At 47.3% G+C, this 20,083-nt stretch overlaps 1 protein-coding gene and 1 long non-coding RNA gene across 4 annotated transcripts; one reads left to right on the top strand and one right to left on the bottom strand.

Annotated features, from left to right (window-relative positions):
* Nucleotides 1-4,825: 4,825 nt before the first annotated feature.
* On the top strand, nt 4,826-15,523 carry C1QTNF8 (C1q and TNF related 8). 2 transcript variants are annotated; one of them, XM_048067859.2, is made up of 4 exons: nt 4,826-5,295; nt 9,545-9,647; nt 12,742-12,982; nt 13,790-15,523. In XM_048067859.2, exons 2-4 carry the CDS (start codon nt 9,564-9,566, stop codon nt 14,335-14,337), a joined length of 873 nt encoding a protein of 290 aa, XP_047923816.1. In that variant the 5' UTR covers nt 4,826-5,295; nt 9,545-9,563; the 3' UTR covers nt 14,338-15,523. The 2 variants fall into 2 exon arrangements, with proteins under 2 accessions (XP_047923816.1, XP_013030405.2); XM_013174951.3 differs by lacking the exon at nt 9,545-9,647 and having other exon boundaries at nt 4,829-5,295.
* Nucleotides 13,046-18,653, bottom strand: LOC106032126 (uncharacterized). 2 transcript variants are annotated; one of them, XR_010825127.1, is made up of 3 exons: nt 18,483-18,653; nt 14,119-14,211; nt 13,046-13,129 (listed from the first exon to the last, which is right to left on the bottom strand). It is a non-coding gene; the product is annotated as an uncharacterized lncRNA (long non-coding RNA). The 2 variants fall into 2 exon arrangements; XR_001204662.3 differs by lacking the exon at nt 13,046-13,129 and adding an exon at nt 13,584-13,680.
* Between the last annotated feature and the right edge of the window lie 1,430 nt (nt 18,654-20,083).

Genomic DNA, 20,083 nt, shown 5'->3' with positions numbered 1-20,083 from the left:
GGCTGATTAACCTGCAGTTCTCCAGGTCATCTCCTTTCCCCTTGGCAAATCCTGCTCTGCCTGAGCAGCTCCAGCAGCCTGGGGAAAGCCACCCACTTCTCCCCGGCACCTATTGTGTTCAGCATTTCTTCCCATCCAGAAAGCTTTCTGTTCCCCTCAGAAGCAGGCTTTAACTGTAAATATTTTCTCGCTCTGTTGTGAAATCATAGCTTTCATGTTATTTAGCAAATTATTCTTAAGCAGTTCCCAATTATCATTCGCATGCTGCTGTTTAAATACCAATTTACTCATAATTATTTTTGGCTTTGTACAATTGGCCGCTTGAAAGCCCCGCACATTCACGCACGCACATATACGTACTTTATTCTATTAAATCATGTTATTGGCTGGGGACTGCTATATTAGAGGCTTTGAAAACTCTTCCCTGGCTGACACGGCAGGGCACAGAGAGCTCTCTTCACTTTTTCCGTTTCGGTTTCGGAGTTAGCACAGTCGAGGCATTAATCCCACCTCTGCACGCAGCCTGCCGCCTCCCTCTGTGCTGCTCGCTGGCACCGGGGAGCGCCGTTTTGTGAGGGCCAGGGCACTGCTGTGCTCCAGCATCACAGCCCAGCAGAAAGCCAGAAGGAAACGTAGTTTAATATTTAATGTTTCCATAGGAATCAGCTGTGTGTGTGTGTCCGCCACGTGATGCAGATGTTGTCATGGCACAGAGCCCCGGCCTCAGGCGGGAGGAGAGAGAGCACACAGCCGTCCCTCTCACCGAGTTCAGCGCTATGGAAAAATCCATATAAAACATGCCTTTTTGTTTAAGGAGCTGGTTACAAGTCAAGAACTTGAGCCATTATATAGTGTGCGTTGGAAAGGTTTCAAAAAAAAAAAAAAAAAAAAAGCTGTGCCTTCACTTGGAGAACAGCGAGCGGGCCTGAGTGCCTGCGTGCGCTGCTCGGGTGTCCCCAGCGCCCTTCAGGGCTATGAGGGCAGAGGCGTTGGGGCCTGGCTGCAGGGGCAGGATGGTGTCTGTAGGGCTCATGGTGGGTTCAGCAAAGGGTCAGGACCATCGGCTACCTGGAGCGAAGGTTGTATGTGCATGTGCCAGAGCTGCCTCCACTCCCAGCCGTTCAGTACGGCGCGTTTGCTGGGGCGCGCCCGGCACAGAGGAACACCCGCAGCCCCCAGGGCCACCAAAGCACCAGAAAACCCAGGGGTCCCACAGGACCCACGTGAGCTTCCCTGGTGCTCCAACCCTTCCCAGCAGTGTAAGGAGCGTTGGGAACATCTCTGGGCAGGGAGCAAGGGAGCACCTCGAGCACAGGCAGAGCTCCTGCAGCGCGACGCCAGAACCCTCACCGAAACCTCGGCACTTCGTGGGCTAAGTGATTAGAAGCATTCACTTCCCCATACGCCAGACCTGTTTTAGCATGCTGAGGCTTCAAAGAAAACCGTGGCTCTGCCAGCCGATGCTTTGAGGCCCTTAAATTCACCGTAGGCACGTGCATTTCGTAGCAGAGCGTTGTTTCATCTCCTCCTGCACCCCTCGTGGCAGGTCCCGCGCTCGCTAGCAGGGAGCAGGAGCTGTGCCCGCTGCGCCCTGACCTCGCTGCCGCATCGCACACCGACTTTCTTATTAATTTGCTGCAAACTGGCTGGCTGGCTTTTTTCCCTTGCTCCCTGCATGCACAAAAGCCAAGCTTTATAAATCAAGTGTGTAAACAGAAATATCCTCCTTCCTTGAATACGATTACTATTTAGAAAAAGGAGGCTGTCGGTTTAAGAGGCAGAAAACCTGTTTAATCTGGAGAGACTGGCTCTGATGCCAGACGCCGGTTACCATAACAGTTTTCTTCTGTCCAAAGTTTCAGAGTAAAAATTAAAATATCTCATATAAACTGGTTTTGTACAGTTTTTCGCCAGCTAAGATCATTTTCAGAGCCCCAAACACGCTTTCTATTGAGTGACATCTATAAACTATTTTTATAGCCATGCAAACAAGCTCAGAGGCTGCCTCACATCCCCCTGTGAAAGCAGAGCTCTGCCCAGTTGCACTCCAGTTATACATTTTTTTTTTTGTCCTGAAGAAACCTGAAAACAGGAACGAAGCCTGGGAGGCGAGACGTGGCATCTCGGGGCCACGGGACCTTCCCAGCACCCTGCAGCAGCAGAGCCAGGAGCTGGACGGCCACCTGCAGGGCTCCGTCCCTCTGCCTGGAGCACCTCGGCGTGGTCTTTTGCACTTCTCTTTGCATTGGTTCTGGCTGCAGTGCTATACCTGATGCAAAGGCGATCCTATGTCTCAGCAGGGCTAATAGATACTATTTACTAATTACGCACTATTCATAAATACTTGCCAGATGACAAAGGAAAGAAAGACGGGGAGAAAACTCTCTGCAGCATGCTTCTGGGAGGCAGATAGACCCAAAGCCTGACCAGGCATCGGTGTCAGCCACGTGGTGCCTCTACACTGACATTGATGCCAGATATTTGCTTCTGGACTCTGTGTGATTCTGTGGGACTAAGCAAGAGGGGAGAGGTCAGCAACTGCCCCCAGGTGTGGGCTGTGGGGTGTCGCATCGAGGTGCAGACACAGAAAGCAGACCCATCAACGCAGCCCAGTGGAGCTGTAAGCTCCCTCCTGGGATAATTTCAGACTCAGTTCCTAAAAAAAAAATAAGGAGAACGAACCTCTGTGCTACAGTTACTGATCTGCCAAATAAAATAAATAAATAAAATAAAATAAAAAAATAAAATTAAGCTCTTGGTTGGTGTTTGCGAGGCAAAGTAATTTCTTTTCTTAGAAGCTGTTTAAGGTCCCTCCAAAAAAAAGGGTGAGTAAGAATTTTCTTTTCCTGGCTGCTTTTGAAAGGCTGCAGCCACGTGCACACCTCTGTGTGCCCGTTTCCCAACGGCTTGTGCCCGGCACTGCCTGCTCCTGCCCTGTGTGCAGGGCTGGGCTGGGAACCGCTGCGGGTGGGAGGGGAAGGGGATGGGGACGGGGATGGGGACAGGGACGGAGATGGGGATGGACAGGAGGAGAGGGTGGTCCGGGAAGCCTGGGCTGGAGGAGCCCAGCTCTGCAGGGTGACTCATGGAGAGCTGGCCGCTGCTCGGGGTCACGCTGGGACAGCAGCGAAGCTCTGCGTTTCTCTAGCAGCGCCTCTGAGCACGATGCCAGTGCCATGTGTAAATCTTCCCCTTGGTACAGGGGCAGCCCTCGTTCTCCGATAGCCCCTGGTCCTCCCTTGTCAACCCTCTGGTTGCAGATTTTTGAATTAACAAAGAAATCATGCTGCGGTCTGTTTCAATCACCTGTTAGTTTTATTTAACACTACCACTATGAAAACATTCCCAACATAAGTCATCTGCAAGCAATTTGCGTTCTCCATTATATAACACAGGTCCACCTACAGATTTAAAGGTTATTGCTTTTTTTTTTTTTTTTTTTTTTAATTCTGCAAAGCTGTGCAAAAGCCCTTACCTACCACAGTAGCTGTCTTCCTGCCTCTGACCAAGGCTCTGAGGTATCAGGGACAGGTGATATACCAAAAAAAAAGGCAAAAATTGGCCAGTGTATGGGGTAATGCCCTCGTGGACCATGTGAGGTCCAAATGCTGTACTCTTGTGCAGGACAGAGCTGGTGGACTGCAGGGGGGGGATATTTAAAGCATCGAGTTGTGACCCGAAGTAGGGAAGGGCACTGCGAGAGGACAAAACACACCTCTCCCCTCCTGATGTCCACAGGACAATCAAAGGCATTGCTTTCCTTTTTGAGCTTTACTGCAGGAGTGATGCTGGAGCTTGCACTACATAGCATACTCACATTTTTTATTTTCCTCTTTTACAATTGATGGGATGCAGTTGAAAAAAAAAAAAGAGGGAGAAAAAGAAATAAGAAACCAAGAAGAAGAAAAATCAAACTATGAGGCCAGACCTGACTTTAAATAAAGCCACCAATGTATTTTTTTTTCCAAGGGCTGGAAATGGCCAAGTTTGCAATTTCTGCTAAGAAAGTGCAGGTGCTGAAATCAGAGCCCGGCAGTGCACTGTGGGGCCGGGAGATGCCTGATGCTCAGGGCACCCTGAACCCCTGTGTCTGCTCCTGCTGTGCCCTGTGCCTTGTTGTCTCAGAAGTCCCTTGGACAAAGCAGCCTGTGCCACATCCTCAGTTATCTCCTGCCACTGGGGCTGTGCTCTGCTCAGCCTCCTTGCTGCTGTCAGCATGGGAGCCAAGGCTGGCAGCCCCCCCGAGGGACATGCACGCTGCATAAGGCACTGCATGCTGCTCTGCGGCTGCACCAGCACGGGCAGGATGGGGTTGGTGGTTTCCCTGGGCTCCCCACAGCTCAGTCTCCTTTGGAGCTGGCCCCAAAACCTCCCCTGAGCCCTCCCCTGAGAGTGCGACCTTCCCTTCCACTGCCATTCGTAGGATGCTGATGCTCAGCGCATCCCTCCACGGGGGGGTTGGCACAAAGCTTTATCCCCGAAACCTTTGAAGCGGGGAGGGAAATCGACATACTTTTGTGGTGGGAAGATACTGCAGCTGCACATCACCTTCCTGACATTAGCCCCAAATCTGCTCCTATAGAAGCAAAGAGCCACGTTTTTGTTTTTCAGCAGGGAGGTGCAAGGGACAGCAGGGTGACACCTTCCCTGTCCCCATGGCCAGTACCTACACCTACCCCCAAAATCACCACAGAGGCAGTTTCCACTGCTGCACCCCTTCTACAGGCTTTTGCTAGTTCAACAACTCATCAACTCATACACAAAAGCCAGAGCTTTTTGATTTTGTTTTTTTTTTTTTTTCTCCTGCCCAAGAAGATGCTGAAATCTCCCAAAGAAAAATTATTTCCATGTGATCCCAGCACTTTCTCTCTTGGCTCAAACACTGAATGTGGTTTTGGGTCTGTGGTTTTTGATTTTTTCTTTTCTTTTTTTTTTTTTTTTTCTTTTCGCTTATTCACAAAATTTTTTGGGTTTCATTTCCACCATTGTGAGAGGCACCGTGCAACCCAGACAGACTGGCTGCAAGTCCTAGGGATACGATAGCAGGACAAAAGCACAGAAACCCAGCACAAGTTGATGCAAGCAAAGAAACAAGAAAAAAACAGCTTTTGCAAACAACCTAGCTGCTGGGTTTCATAAAGAGCCGGACTGACTTTCGGTGTTTCATTTGGACTCCAGCTAGGAAGCTGCAGCAGCTGCCGAGGACTAAAACTCCTGAATGAACAGCAGCTTTCATATTATGCATCCTGCTAAGCAACAGCAAGGGAAGTAAGAGACGGGGTTCTGAGTCACAAGGTAAGTTAAATGGGTCTGAATAAGTTGCGAAAAAAAAAAATACTATTGCTATAGGGAACAAAGTGTTCCCACCCTGCAGAAGCAGGTTGTCGGGTGAGTCATGCAGAGGTGGTCTCTCGCCCTCGCTGCTTCATCTGGCTTTTTCTGCTTCGCTGCAGCAAGCAAGTAAGTGCAAGGCCAGGTTATTGCTGAACGAGCTTCAGTTTGCTCCTGCTAAGGCTGCTCGTTTCCGTACCCGCCCACGAACGCTGCTGCTCGGTCTGGTTGTGCTCGGGACGGGGACGGTGCCACAGCTGGGGCAGGATGGAGCGGGGAGGTGCGGGGACACCACAGCGCTCCAGGACATGGACAGCCCAGTCCCTGGGGCGGCTGAGGCTCAGGGGACAAGTCCCGGACTCGCTGCCGTTTGGGTGGAAAAGGCAAGGGAGCCTTGGTGCTTCTACCTCGGCAGGGCCACTTGCTCCATCCAGAAGCTGCCCTGAGAGTGATTTTTAAGCGGGTCAGTGCGGCGGCAGCGCGGGGCTGAATCACTGCCTGGGCTTGCCACGGGACGGGCGCGCAGTCAGGGACCCGCCTAGCCCCAGCAGGGCCATTTCCAGGAGCTGCCTGGCCTCGGCGGAGCAGGCAGGGGAGAGGAGAAAGAGAAATGGAGAGCTGTTTGCTCAGGAGCCAGCAAAACTCCTTTGCTCCCTGTTTGCACCAAGATGAGTGTGATAACTGCCTGTGGCAGACCAGGAAAGGCGGCACCATGTGAAGATGCCGGTGCCCACGTGCACACAAGCATTTCCACGCAGACACACCTTCTTCCCACGGAGCGCTTGCAGGGCACCTGCATTAAACTCATACATCTTTCGGGGGCCAGATGTGTGCAGCAATAGGAAGGGAGCTGTGCCTGGGGTCCTCGCCTCTTCCCAAGCCTGTGAACCACTGCTGCACGGGGTGGGGGTGCCCGTGTTTCCGTGGGCATTGCACCAAGTGCAGCTCCTCCTGGGCAGAGGGATTGGGGACTTCAGCCAGGCTGAACCCCCACAGGCACATGCTAAGAAATCACCCCAAAATAAAAACATACCCAGAAAAACTACAAACTACCCTAATGTCCCCATTAGCCATTCCAAACTGGATGCAGTTAACACCCCTGGGCCTCTCTGAGGCCAGACCCCATCCCTGCCTCCGTTCCCAGCCTGCTCACAACCCGCAGGGCTCAAACTGTCCCCAGCAGTGCTCCCAACCCCTCTTCTGCTTCTGCTTCAGCTCATTGTATAAACACTGCAGACAAGAGGGCGTTAACGGAGGTCATCTGCAAACCACTACTGACAGTGGAAATTTTTAAACCATGCTGCATTTTGGGATCCAAATATTCTTGTCTGCGAGCCCTCAAGTCACTCCGTGGCTGCAGAAGGGCTCCTGACGCTCAGCTCGAGCCGAGCATCTCTGCAGCATCGTGTCGGAGCGGAACAGCCCCGTGGGCAGCGCTGACATCGTGGGCAGAGGAACTGCCAAGTCGTCACTGTTGCAGTGCTGCTTGGAAAACGTGCGGGCTCCTTCAGTGGTTTGGGCTTTTCTACAATAAATTGCTCATGAAGAAATTTTAAACCCTTCTGGAGAAAAAAAATTAAAAAATCCCCAACAAGTTGTTTCCAAGAGGAAGTCCAGTGTCCAGACAAAAGTGGCTCCAGCGCCACTTCGTTTCCTGCTGCAGGCGATATGAGGCAGTCTGGGGCGACAAGGAGCTCAGGGCGTGCAAGGAGACAAAAGGTAAAAAAGCAGAAGCAGAATAATTTCCGTCTCTGGAATGATGCCGAGGTCCGAAGCTGACGCATCCATGTGTTTTCCATCTCGGCGGCACAAGAAGGGTTTTAGTCTTAACTGCCCTCCTGGGTTTTGAGTCCAGATTTATCACTAATTAAAACGGGCAGCGGCTGGCGCTGTCCTGTGCGCCGTGAATTTAGAGAGGAGATAGTCATAGATTGCTTTTCCAAGTGAAGCCATAGCAATAACAGGAAGGAAAATGTTAGCAGAAATTTAAAGTGCAGCTCGGGGATCCAAGAACAATTTCTGCTTCGTGAACTCTTGCTATCGCAGCGTGTGAGCTCGGCACAGCTGTGGCTGGGATTTCATCTCCGAGCATCCCCGCGAGGTAAGGACACACTTGTACCCGCACACGTACCCAGTGAAAACACAGGCTGGGGTGGGTTAATGGAGGTCTGCCAAAGGACAAGACCTACACATCCCCGAGGGGCTGCCTGCAGTGCTCGAGGTGACCTGCTACGGTTTGATTAGGATTAGAGCTCAGCCTGCTAACCAACCCCACAATGGGGGGAAAACCCTTTGGTCCAGCTCCCAGGCCGATTTGCTTTGCTTCCTTTTACTTCCTCTGTATGCAGGGCAAGTAAGCTATTTTTGCAGATATTATGGGGATTTCTTATCGTTCCTGTTGCCCAGATGTGTTGCTTTATATGGAAGTGTTAAAATTCTTCAGGTACACAGTATCATTAAAAAGCTTTGCATGAGCAAATGCACCTCATACATAAGCTGCCTACTTTGAGCTACAAGATTAAACTCAATCATGAACCAAAAAAAATCAATCAAGGTGCTCTCTCTAGCTGTAATAGTGTCAAGAAAATATATTTAAACAGAAGAAGTTGCACACGGGAAGAAAGCATCACATCATTTAACTCCCTGGACTGAAACTAATGGTTTCTGCCCTTCCTTAGCCCAGGTTTGTGGCATCTCCAAAGCCTTGCATGGAAGGAATTTGCCTTTTTTAGGTGGTAGACACCAGGAGGGCCAGGTGTCACTGGAAAGCCATCACTTTCAGCACAGGCTGTCCATAGAAGGTAAAAGATGTGTAAATGAAATGCCTGTTGGATTGCATTTGAGTTGGGGTGCTTCCAAGGTCAGTGCAGAGCAAAAATGCATCATTTAATCTGTTCTGGCTTGCACTAAGGGTGGCAGTAGCCAGAGAGCAGCATCCCTGGCTTGGGCAGAGCATCCTCACGAGTGCAGTGCCCGGGCGCTGCCCGTGCAGCAGCCTCTCAAGGGTTTGTACTGGCAACGCCATCAGGAGGGGCAGAGCCAGCCTTGCAGGAGGGTCCGAGCAACAGTCCTGCTTGAGTTTAATGCAAGCAGGCTGGTATCTCCACTTACTTTTCCTTCTTGCTTTGGGCTAGGCAGAAATACCTGCACACAGCCCGTTTAGTTGGATTTTAACCTTGTCTTTATACTCAGATTCAGAAGGGAAGGGACAGAAAAATCAAAGCGTTTTCAAACATTAGCTAAAGTACAGTTCCAGTCAGTATAAAGTACAGTTCCATTACACTTAAACAGCTCTCCAACAGTAACATATATTCTAATGTCACAGTGAACACAACTAATATCCAGCCATCATCATCACCAGAAATTCACCAAAATTAACTGCTTTTTCATCAGGTTCAGACGCCTCATTTTATGATCCATAAATTTGGGAAAATATTGTTCAATATGCCCATTTAATCACATGCAGATTTTTTTCTTTCTTAGTATCTTGGTTGTTGTGTTTCATCCTGGTCCTGCTTGCTGGCCCTCTGTGCTGTTTCATGGGCTTGGAGTGGGAGGCTCGAGAGCGTTTTGGGAAGAGCAAGTCATTTATCTTGGCATTGCATATTGCACCAAAGCGGCCGGACGCCCGGCCCTGCAGCAAGCTTCCTGCTCCTTGAGCACTTTGCAGGAAGCATCAGAAACATCAAAACATCTTACATTTTTCTGCATGTTGCCGCAAGCTTTTCAACAGAAATGTTTCAGACTCCTCAATTGTCCATCAACTCTATCAAAATGAACCCAATTCAAAGAAGAGCCAAAGAAGCTGAACTGAAAAAGTAGTTTTGGGAGAGGGAGGGCTGAGAACCTCTTCTTGTTCTCAGGTGAAACATTTATGGACTCCAGAGTTTCCAAAGCCAGCAGACCAGCTTCCCCCTAGCCATTAGGATGCCTGTGTGTCTGTCATCTGTTATTTTTTTTTTTATCCTGATGGGAAAAACAAGATTGCTGAACCGAAACTGGTGATTCCAGTTCGGTTGGTGAACCGAACTTGTGATTCGCAGGTTCCCAGTGCGGAAGGCGAAGCCAATACTTTACACTTGTAGTTTTAATCTGTTGCTTCCAGGATGCTCCTGTCTGTCTCAGGAGAGGAGCCGTGAAGGATGGCCAAGGAGGAGCACGCTCAGCTTTGCAGCCGCGGGTTGCTCGCTGCGGTACTAATGCATCATTTCAGGCACTAACGAGCGCGTGGGATGGCGAGGGCAGGAGGATGGATGTCCCTCCAGCGCGGGGACCTGCGTGACGCACGGCAGAGAACCTCACGGACCTGCACGCCGGTGAGTCACGGCCGTATCGGAGCAAAGCCGAGTCCGTTGCTTGCTGTCTTCTGAAGATAAACCTGCTCCGCTGAAGTCAAATCCATCACCACCACGTTTGACAAAATAAGGTCGCAATAATTATCTCTAGGGGAAAAAAAAAGTCCAAAACCAACTGCTCACTTTACCTCACAGATCTTAATTTCTGAGCTCCATATTCCTTCTTATAACTTTTTTTTTTAAGGTGTCAGATTTGACTTCCCTACCATGAGAGTTATATTTGCTTCGCCTCTGAAATTTGGCTTAAATCATTTTTTTTCTCAGATCAGCATAGTCTTGTTACCAGGAAAGCCTTGCTGGGTTTGTTTCCTTTCCTGTTGCATGCTTGATTCCTCTGTTTTCAGTTTTTTTCCTCCACTTAATCTCTGCTTTTATGCTGGATGCCTTTCAGACTGAACCCCATACTGCTGGATGCTTTGTTCTTTCAGCCTTCTCAGTTTCTTCTCTCTCCGCTTTCCCTCTTTTACTTCTTTTGTCCTTTCTGGACTGTTACGAGCAAGCTGTAAATCTGAATCTGTTTATTCGCATATATCATTGAAATCACAACTAACCAGAGCTTTTGCAACCACATACGTGTTTATGCTGCCTTACCAAACTTTATTCAACAGGGAGGACAGCGACAGATACATGCACACAGACAAAACTTCGGTTGGTCTCAAATTCACAGGTCTGACACCATTTCTAGAAGATTGTGCTGCTCGGGAATGTAAAACCATGAAGGAAAATGTGGTGTAAGGGTGTGTGTGTGTCAGTTCTAGGCTGCCGTGAATTGCCTGGATTTGTGCCTGGCTGGCCTCATTTTTCCAAATGCAATTTCTAGCCAAGACCTTGGGTGATTGTTCTTCATGAATCATGCAAGCGGCCATGATTTCCTCAATGGGCGCTTGGATTGCAGCAATGTAAAACACGCACAACCTGAGCACTGATTTCTCACCCAGGCTTTTCTTCCTTAAGTCACTTCTAAAAATAGGAAAGTCATTCATCTTAAGCAGAATAATGGCCTATAAAAATGTCAAATTAATTTCTTCATATTTATGAAGCCTTTGTCTTCCGCCCGTTATGAATACTCCTCTTAATGAATGCTCTTTCTCCTTCATGAAGGTATTACGAGCAATTACATCCTCCAGTTTTAATGTTCAGATAATGTAATCAAATGCCTTATACTTTATCCCCAGGTTATTGACTACCCACCCTCCCAAGGACTAAATAGGTTTTAGTCCCATGTAGGATATATCGGCCCCAAGTGCCTGGGACTCCGAGTGAACACATGGTCTTCCTTAGACCATTATGTATATGTACAAGCTTTAATCACTGCAAAGGAGACCCCAGAAACATTACTTGGACCCAAAATGCTCTCTGCAGTGCAAACTTTCTGTTCTGGTCACGTACAGGCTGGTTATTTATGACCTGCTGTCCATTTAGACTTGCATTGCATTTTTGGTCCTGGTTGGCAGCACAAAGATAGCTTAAAGACTGAATGAAAATTAAAAAGGACTTAATGAAAATGAGAATTCAGACCCTGAACACTGATATAAAGGAGTATTAATCCCTCCTCAGACTTGTACCTAGAATAAGGTACAATTATGAATAGAAAGATCATTTCAAGTTATGACAGATTTGATGAAAGAACTTTCACTGCTGTCAGAAGGAAAGTTATTATATCACTGCTAATAAGTATTCATCAGGTTTCCAGAGAGCTGGATTACACCAAGTAATAAAAGGTGTGAATGACAGCTCTTTTGGGGCAAGCAAGAACTAGAAGAAAACATCTCCCAGGAATGCCTGTACAATCCAAGTATCTTGCCCCATACTGATACTATTTTCCAAATTTTCTTGACTGGTCCATTTTGTGCCCCGTGAAGCCTTTGTATAGCTGCAGAGTAGGATCCCCTCCCTCAGCAAAATACAGACGGGACCTGCGTCCATTGTGCCATTTCTGAAAGCCAGGATATCTAGGTACTACCATTCCTACCTATTCCAGGAATAAAAGCTGGTAGAAGAGGAACTGTAAGAGCTGTTCCCAGCCCGAGGTCAACAAGAGTCCATCTGACTAATTGGACTTTGGATAAGGTCCAAAAAGGCATCATTCCAAAATACGTCTTGTATGAAACACCGCTGCAATCAGCAGAATGACACTAATTATGCATGGTATGAGGCAGCATTTGCCTGCTTCCAGCTCCACTCCCTCCCTAGGAAGGAGGGTGATGGGGAGCTAGAGGAATACTCATCTACAGTTTACCACCAGAAACATTTTCTGCCTGTTCATTTCATCCAGTATTTAGGGCCTTTGAAGCTTTCCAGTATCTCTTGAAAATGCAGTGGACAATCTCAAAAACTAGCAGTTTTGGGCAGAGCAAGCCCCGGTTCAGTCTGTGCTTGTTGCATATATTTGGCTCTACATTCTGCACAATGGAAAAATTAAAATAGGAAACAGAGGAATTCTGCTAGAAAAAGCAAATGGATATGGTCAAAGCCACAAACCACTTGGTGCTTGATCTTTGTGAAAGGGATTACCAGCAAGAGGCTGAGAGATAATCTTAATGGAGAAATGCTTTTATTCTTTAGTTGATTTTTCCACCAGCTTTTTCCTAAAAAAAAAAAAAGTGTTTGGTTTTATTTTCTTCATCTGACTTCAAATTTTTCAGGACAGCAAAGCAAGAAACTGTTGAGTAGAGCCTTTTTTTTTTTTTACCCAGTGCCTTTCCAAGGACAGTTCTGACAACAGCCAGACAGCAAGCGCACCTTGATCAGAGCTTGCTACATCTTTAAGCACCTCAGCCGTAGTTCCTAATCTCCGCAGGCTTTTTTCCTGTGTTTACCTGGTGTCTCCTGACAGATATTTCAACTGTAGGTAATGTGAGATGAGGATAGTCTTTTCCGTTGCTTGTAAACAGTACACAGGGGGGAACCCTTCCTACCTGGAGTCTCCTGGTGCCACTACAAGATAAGCTAATAATTAATCAGAAATGCACCTTGCGGCAAGATTAACAGATGGCCCATCAGCAGCTCTGACCTGAATTGCCACGTTAATCATTTGTTCCTTTGCTCGGCCCAGCTGGCTCAGCTGAAGATGAGCGCCGTGTTCCTCCTGCTCCTGGTGGCCACCGCCAGCGTCAGCGCCGTGCTGGAGAAGGGCCTGCCGCGACGGGAAGCGCGGCGCCTCTCGTGCGTGCGGTGCTGCGGGCCTTCCGAGCAGCCCGTCTCCATCATCTCCTCGCGGTACACAAGGATGAGCAGCGACCCTGCCTTTTTGGTACCCAAAGTCCAGCCCACCATCGATATCACCATCCTCAAAGGTGCGTAGAGGTGACTACCGTGATAAACATCCTGTCTGCGTCTTACTCGCACACCTTCATTTTGCAGGCTGCGCTGCTCCTTCTCCCTGCACCAAGAAACTCACCCGATTCATTTACCCAAGAGGTCAAGGGGTGACATGGCACGGGCTGTAAGTGGGCACAAGTGGGAAGTGGCAAAAGGCTTTAACCCATCAGAAATCTGAACTGCTGGAAGCTCGAGTTAGATCACACTAAAACACAGACGCAAATGTTATCACAAAATTACTAAACAGTAGAATAAAGAATAAAGACAGTAGAATAAGGAATAAAATAGGAAAGATGGTCACCCACTTTTTCTATTTTACATGTTTCGTCTTGGCAAGGTAAGCAAATAAGAGTTAAGCATATAATACAGGAGACATGCCAGGGGTCCTGTGAGCAGAGACACTCAGACCAGACAAACCCAGCAGCATCACCCGGACCCAAATCAAGCTTTAAAAAAGACTTGCAATTTTTCTTACCCAAACCTCTGCACAGAGAGGCTGTGCATTTAGCTGGATTTGTGTAAATCGTCTGGTTAGGTGATGGAGTTTCACTACCAGAATTATTTTGTGCATCAGCACCATGAACTAAGTGTGGCCAAGCTTTCACCTGGCATTTTTATCCTTCTGAGAATGAGGAGGGTGCTGGTGTCTGACCGGCACTTCCAGATATTTGTGCTGTGAAAACAAGGTTTTAGCAGATGCTTTGTTGGCAGACTCCAACAAGGTAACTGCAGCTTGGACTTCATGTGCTTGTGTTTGACAAGGTTTTCCTTTATGCTTACAGGTGAGAAGGGTGAAATGGGAGAAAAGGGGTACCCTGGAGCAGTTGGGAAGGAAGGAGAGAGGGGTCTACGTGGCTTTAATGGACGGAAGGGCCAGAAAGGCCAGCCTGGCCCACAGGGCCATTCCTGCAAGCAGCTCTATGCTGCTTTTTCAGTGGGTCGGAGAAAGCCCCTTCATAGCTCAGACTACTTCCAGCAAGTCATTTTTGACACTGAGTTTGTGAACCTCTACAAGCACTTCAACATGTTCTCAGGGAAGTTCTTCTGCTACGTGCCAGGGATCTACTACTTCAGCCTCAACGTCCACACCTGGAACTTCAAGGAGACCTACCTGCACCTGATGAAGAACGAGAAGGAGGTGGCCATCCTCTACGCCCAGCCCAGCGACCGCAGCATCATGCAGAGCCAGAGCCTGATGCTGGACCTGCAGGAAGGAGAAGAGGTCTGGGTGCGGATGTTCAAGCGGGAGCGAGAAAATGCCATCTACAGCGAGGAGTCTGATGTTTACATCATCTTCAATGGCCATTTAATCAAGCCAGCTGTAGAGTAGCTGTTCTTCAGCTTCAGGCTCAAAGCTTTGGCAGGGCATTAGTGTCTTCCCTCGTAGAAATGCACATGTCTAGCTCCACTTGGAAGGACTGCAGCTGGCAGCCTCCTGGCCTGCAGATGGGGATGGGGCTGTCTGTCCATGCCAAGGACACCTATGTGGATGGAGGTGGTGGTGTTTCAAGGTGATGCAAGCTATGAGTACAGAGAAGGTTTAACCCTTAACATGCTCTGGAGATAAAGCACAGAAGGCCCCAGTTGTACAGCCCTGTATAGACCCCCAGGATCGTCCCTGAAGTCTGCCAAGTTGGAAGCAAAAAATATAGCGGCTGCTCTGCTTTGGAAGACATTTTGAATTGGCTGTAATGGTCATCTTCAGACACCTGTAATCTGGTGGCTAGTTAAGGAATGTATCTACTCCTAAAACAACGCTTATATCTTTGCAGCGTGTACTATTGCTAATAAGAGCACCTACACCAGGTCTGCTCCATTCAGGTGGGCAAGAACACACCAGTATTAAGAACAATATTTTGCACAGTACATTTACCCTAAATTACATTTTTTTTTGTTCCATTTCATGTAATACCACATTCTGAGAGCATAATACTAGAATTACATAAATAACAGCGTATCGATCTGAGAATACTTTGAGGCATAGTTTTAAGTACAGCTGCAGCCACATGCCATAACTTTTCTAGACCGCTATATTGCTAGCAAAACTTTTTGCACAAGAACATCCAGCACAGGTGGGAGCACATTCATTTCCATTTTTAAGGAAAACAACAGGCTGTGCCCTGGGACCTGATTTGTGAGTGCTCATGGCCAAGCTGGAGCCTGAGGCCATCCTGGTGTCTGGAAACTTCCATCTTACAGCACCATCCCTGGCAGCTGGAGGAGGAAACTGGGAAGAAAAACGGTGCTCTTCTACCAACAGCAATATTTCAGGGGATTTGGTTTCCTTTCTTCACCCCAAAAGGTATTGATATAACAGTGGAAAGGTGCATGCAACAGCAAGAAGCCTTGTTTCCCTCAGTACCTCCATCCCCATTTCCCCAGTCTCCTGTTTGCATCCCAAGCCATTTGTATGAAGGATACATGATAAGTTCTTGCTAGACAAATTGCTTCACTGCTGTGCCTCACCTATCCACAGCTATTCAGAAAAGTAGCTGAAATAAACATATTGCTTTGAATACACTGGCTTTGTTTATCTTGCTTCCTTATGCTTTTCACAGTACAGGGCTAAAAGCACTAGGCTGAACACTCAGTCCCACATTATCATGTCAGGTGGCAATTTTACTTTAACACCAAAGGGTTCCAGGAACTGAACTCCAGACTGAAACCTTCAATTCCTCTCCTTTGCAGGTCAGTAAACAGCCATTGCTGAGTATCAGGATAGGGAGGCAGAGAAGTTGATGACCCCTTGCTGTAAAATAAATATCAAATCTTTCTAAGCTCTCACAGTCTTAGTGAAGATAGGAATTTTTAAGTAGCCTATCTACAAAGTAAATGCGTTATGAGAAGGGGTCTATCAGCCTTGAAATATCACGTCTGCTCCTACTTTCATTACAGCCTGCTGCAGCCCTCAGAAGGGAAACTGGGAAACTTGCACAGCTCTAAAATCCCAAGCGCATTTCACACAGATCCTTCCTTCACTGACCTGCTGTCAGATATCCCAGCTGCTTGGATCAGGCCACACCGCACAGCAGCATTTCCTTTTTTTTTTTTGTCCCTTCTAAAAAAGCTTCCTAATCAGCAGTTTCCATTAGGGTGATGGTAAAAGCCCTAATGGCCGCATTGCTTATTTGCAGCTCGCCACTTAGTGCTGAGAGCACTAGCAGGGAGGTGCCAGCCCTGAGCAAACAGGCACCAGCAGAAGCCTTCCCACTGCACTCTCTGAAGGCATTTCCAAACTGTTTTTCCCCAGCCTTTTCCCTACCTCTGAACCACTCACTCCCCGCGCAGACCCAGATTTTGCAGCTGCAGAGAGCCGTGCCCCACGAGCTGCCTGCGGTGGAGCAGTGATTATTCGCCAGGGCTGCCCAACATTCCTCGCACATCGAGCGGCTCCGTGCAGCTTCGGCTCACCCCATCCACAGCTCGCTGCACTGACTATAATTAAAAAGAAAAAAAAGTGATCCAGCCCTCTTAAAATGTCATGCCCAGCTGGAGTTATTGACAGGGCCTAATCCAGCTCTGGAAAAAAAACACCCAGTGCATGTTTATGTTCTATCCACACTGATTTTGGAAAAGTTACTTTCTACCAGGAAGCAAGCAAAAATCCATATTTCTATATCTCTATACCTGTGCATCTCCATAACACCTGGAGACACAGTTAGAGAGACCCTGATAGGACACGTTCAAAATGCTCTTGACTGATATGTCAGGGTTATAAGCAGGTAAATCATTAAAGCCACATCGGTTTCTGGTGCAGAATAACCTTTCAAATAATAAAAAAAGGTTATTGGTTTGCACACACTATTCAAATCAGTCACTTTTATTATCAAAGAACTAGAAGTCTCAGTCTGCTGAGCTCTCTGGAGAAAAAAAAGAAGTATCTAAAAAAGCACGATGTACAAAAACATCCCTACTGCCACCTTTTGAATGAATCCATCTTTTTTTTCCCCCCCAACTTCAAGGGCTGGGACAAGCATCCTTATTCAGAGAAGTTTAATGAGCCAAATCTAAAGCACAAATATTTCAGAACTGCTCATCAACATACAGGCAGCTTGCCAGAGCCTCTTTTATAGGAAGAATTAAAATCCTTTTTTTTTCCCCCCAGCTACACGTAACATGGAGCACCAAACTTTGAAAAAAAAAATTTTCAAGTTTTTTTGAAGAAAAAAGCAGGGGAGTTTACTGCTTAAATCTAAATGGAAAGGAAATACAACACATTTATATTTCTTTTTCTAATAATTGTCCTTAAATAGGTACATTTCACTTTGAAATAAATATCAGGGATCTATCAAAAATATATATATTTTTTGCAAATCCTTCAAAGAATAGCAATACATGGAAATGACAAAACTGCCCCAGCTACTATAAATCCCAAGTGCATTTTACTAATAGGCATTAGCTCTCATACAGGTGTCTTTTAACCCAGAACCCCTGTGGAAGACAAAGTCCCCATGGTACAAGGCATCAATAAATCAAGTTGCCAAAATAATCTTCCTTGCCCCTGGGACAGGACCAGAAATCAAGGAAGCAGAGGAGTCTGTTGAAAGCCTGTACAAGGAGTTGTAAAGGCAGAAACAGAATTTCTGTAACAGCAGAAATAACAGATTATGGAAAACATCAAGTGAGAAGCAGCTACTCCCAAGAATTTCCTTTGCTTGGCATAGGAAGATTAAAACAGAGTTTAAGTCAATTTACCTTTCATTTTCTGACCTCAAATCTGTCCTATATTTGCACTTATTAGCCCAAGCCTTGGCAACAGGGAGGAGACAAACTCATCTAGCATCCTCTCCTTCACGTCTTTGGCATCAGAGCCCTAGAGCAACACCTCACATGGAAGATCACGCTGGGTCAGCGCCTGTCCTTGTAGTGAAAAGGTGATGAATGGGGAGAGCAAGCAAGTGACCTGCCCACATCCACTGGGGATGGAGCAAGATTTATGTGCAGCATTAAAAAAAACTTCAAGTAGGAGAGGTGGACCCTGCAGGTGGCTGCAGCAGGAAAGACTAATGCTCAATCCCTAGAAGCCTTCAAAGACATCCTGGGATCTGCCAGGAACAATACAGGCAGCTCTGGCTTAAGGCAGAGGAGCAAACCTGAGAACTGCAGCATTCCTTTAGCCTCTTTTCCTGTAGATTTAAGTTTCAGCATTTTATCCTGATGAAATTCCAGAAAACCACAAGAAATAATTCCTACTAAAGACCCATATGAAGAATCTCCAGCTGCAATTTCAAATATCATATACCCCCACATAAGAAACCCTGCAGCACAGCTCAGTAATTACTAGGGATCTATCTGCACCACTGAGTCCCATGCTTAAGTCTATCTTATGACTTCTAAATATGCTCGTTTATTTCCTTCCTTACATGATTGTACCAAATGAAGCTTCACATTACAATTTGTAGGACTTCTGCAGAGCCCTTACTTAGCTGTGTAATTGCTCTGTGACTTGCTTTTGCTCATTTCCTCAGTATGTACCCCCTGTAGGTGTAAGACCAGAGAAAATCCTCACACTTGCAGGCTTGACAAAAAAAATTCTTTTAACTTGAGCACAGAAACATCTGAACTTGAGCAGAGCCTACACATCTTTTCTTCATAAGCTGAAAATAGTAGACTTTTCTTAAAGCTTTCTTGCCCTCAATACTTTTTTTTTTTCTCCTAGAAACAGCACTGGGGTGTGGTGCTTGAGCTCCCCTTTATATAGAGACACAGCAAATTACTCACAGCACTCCTGAGCCTGCTGTAACAAGCTGAGGGACTACATAAGGCAGTGATAAAGTCTAGGGAGCTGTTTGGTTTTGTCAGGAGAGGTGAGCCCTGTGTGGGTTAAATGAGTGAGGTGCTAGGAAGGAACTCCAGATGAGAGCTCTGCTTTAGCACTTAGTAGGTGCAATACTGCTTAATTTCATTGCTTGTTGTGCCAAGCTCTGTGTGCTCTATCTCTCCTTTGTCCCCCTTGCCTGTGATGAGCTGCAGCAGTGCTGAGCATGAGGGTGTTATAAGGACCCTTCCTGGGTCCTACAGCGGGTCCTGCAGCTTCTCTGCTGCCCCTACAGAAACTCTTGCTCTTTAAGGAATTTAGTGCCTTCTTGTGCAGTCTTTAAATAATGCTGTAGCCACTCAAAAATACTCTCTAGAAAGAGCTTATAAAGGGTTTATAGACCTGGCTGTGACAAACAACTGCTGTACGGGTTAATAGCTCTTACAGTGCTATTAGAGCTCATTATACCTGGCAGAGCTGGTGACTGGGCTGGTACTTAGTGCTTTCCATGCCAAATGGCAGTAAGGAAGCTAAAACCTCTGTGTGCTCCCTGCTTCCTCTCCTAATTATTCATTTTTTGCATGCTTGCTTTGTGTTAGACCCCAGTGCTCTGTACCATCAGGCTCGTCTAAGTTGATTAAACTTCTAGGCCAGTTCATTGACTCCCTGGACTACTTTAGTGAGCTGCAAAGCAAAAATCATCTCCTTCTAGATACCACTTCCTACAGCACTTTCTAATTCTCAGCAAATAGAGCAGCAGGTGAGGAGTAGGTCTTCCCCTTGCTGGAGGTTTAGCAGGGAGTCTGAAGCACAGCTAATTGCCTTGCTTGCACTCCTGGGATGGTAAGGAGTAGTCAAAGACAGGTGAGAAGAGGGCCTGGGAGGCCTGATTCAGTGCCCTGAGCTCACCACTGAAATAATTCAACTCCTGTCAAGCCCCCGCATGGGCCAGGCTTATTTCTGGTGCTCTCACTGTCAGCTTGTGCTGTCCTGCAGAGAGGATGCGCTGGTCCTGCTGTTGCTCCCTGCTTTACAGCAATTCTCTGAGCTGGAGTCACAGTGCCTGAAATCCTGCTCGGTGCTGAAGTCTTTCAACTGTGCTCTTCAAAGGTAACCCCGTTCCTTGGTTTGATTTCAGCCTGCAGCAATAAGCCATCCTCTAGTAACTGCTGCAATCGTAGTTCTCTGCTGGCTGGTTGGGAGCTCAGGGAAGGCTGTGAGGTGCTGTGGATCGGGCTTTTTTCCAGCCAAAGGAGGCTGATAAAATCCCTGTTCTGCCAGCTCACTCCAGATGCGAAGTTCCTCTGAACTCCAGCTC

Source organism: Anser cygnoides, chromosome 15, assembly GCF_040182565.1.
Source record: "Anser cygnoides isolate HZ-2024a breed goose chromosome 15, Taihu_goose_T2T_genome, whole genome shotgun sequence".
NCBI classification, from domain to species: domain Eukaryota; kingdom Metazoa; phylum Chordata; class Aves; order Anseriformes; family Anatidae; genus Anser; species Anser cygnoides.
Note: the sequence above shows the minus strand (reverse complement) of the source record. Positions and strands in the feature narration are given on the sequence as shown.